The sequence below is a fragment of the Sinocyclocheilus rhinocerous genome, unplaced genomic scaffold (assembly GCF_001515625.1).
Source record: "Sinocyclocheilus rhinocerous isolate Xijiao unplaced genomic scaffold, SAMN03320098_v1.1 scaffold228, whole genome shotgun sequence".
NCBI classification, from domain to species: Eukaryota; Metazoa; Chordata; class Actinopteri; order Cypriniformes; family Cyprinidae; genus Sinocyclocheilus; species Sinocyclocheilus rhinocerous.
The window spans coordinates 690,999-692,279 of NW_015634565.1; the positions used below are offsets into that span (position 1 = coordinate 690,999).

Consider the following 1,281-nt stretch of genomic DNA (forward strand, 5'->3'; position numbering starts at 1 on the left):
ATATATATATATATATATATATATATATATATACACACACACACACACACATTTTCAAAAATACAGCATGCAAATGCAATATAAACAAAGTTTATGCATTTTAAACCAGATTTTTTCCAGATTTTTTTCATTTTCATCATCCCGACACCCTCAATAGTCAATGTTCACATAAAAGGAAGGTTTGCTTTCATAAATGAGGATAATAAATTAAATAAGGGATCAAGATCAGAATCAAACACAGTCTCTAAACATTAAACACAGTCACATGGCTGCGGTTCACACTCACCTCTCCTGTTCATGGGTCGCACCCGGACCGCCACTTTCACATTAGACTCATTCACAGCACTTTCATCCATCATGAAGATCTTCTGCACCTGTCTCACCAGTTCCTGTGTTATTACGAGCAATAACTCTATTAAACAAACATGCAGCTTATTTATTTAATACTACAAATTATGAGCTTAATTTGTCAAACAGCTCTGAATAATCTTTTTAACATTGTAACACTGTTTCAAGTGTTTGACCTGTAACAGTGTTCCAAAGTTCCAAAATGACAAATTTAGGAATGCAATTTAAGAACTTTTAGGTTAGAATGCAGTAAAACCTAGTTTTACCTGTTCATGGAGAGTGTGACTGCTCGTTATGGAGTTGTGTGTGTGTGTCATTCCAGCAGTGATCATGTGGAACTGCTACAGATTAAATGACCAGAACAGAGACACTGACTCATCCAGACCGGAATAAAACACTTCCAGACCGACCAACGGAACAAACATCAAACACGAGTTCATACAAGAGAACGCAGCGATAAATCCACCTGCTTCATTTCCTGTTCTCTCGCCATCTTACCGTTTTAAACTTCAGCGGATCTTCAGGAGCGTCTGAGCAGGTGAATCACGCACATACGGGACCGACGGAGCGTAAACACAACGTGCAGGTAGAGCCAGACCGTCACTCAAACCAGTGCTCAAGTGGGCGGGGCCTGCGGGGCCTGCCGGTGTTACGAGATTCTCGGTTTCCGAGATTTTCGGTTTCAGCGTCACTCAAACCAGTGCTCAAGTGGGCGGGGCCTGCGGGGCCTGCCGGCCCGGAGCTGTTTCTGATTGGACAGTTGAGTTACGGTGGGTCTCTATGGGGTTAGATCGCTGCCACAATTCTGCGCGTGAAAGATCATATTTTGAGTGCACAAAAATGCATTTTGCACGCGCGTGATCTGAGTTTTGTGGAGAAAATGTTCGTCTCGCAAAGAAAAAAGTATTTTGAACGCACTAAAATCAATTTTGC

The 1,281-nt window shown here is 41.8% G+C and overlaps 1 protein-coding gene across 1 annotated transcript in view; it reads right to left on the bottom strand.

Moving 5' to 3' along the window:
* Positions 1 to 823, bottom strand: part of kif13bb (kinesin family member 13Bb) — a 38,010-nt gene extending 37,187 nt beyond the window's left edge. The window contains exons 1-3 of the mRNA XM_016559950.1: positions 815 to 823; positions 615 to 689; positions 287 to 389 (exon numbers count right to left, since the gene is read on the bottom strand). Of these exons, the coding sequence (XP_016415436.1) occupies positions 287 to 389; positions 615 to 689; positions 815 to 823 (187 nt within the window). The remainder of the gene's footprint in view (positions 1 to 286; positions 390 to 614; positions 690 to 814) is intronic.
* Positions 824 to 1,281: the final 458 nt, after the last annotated feature.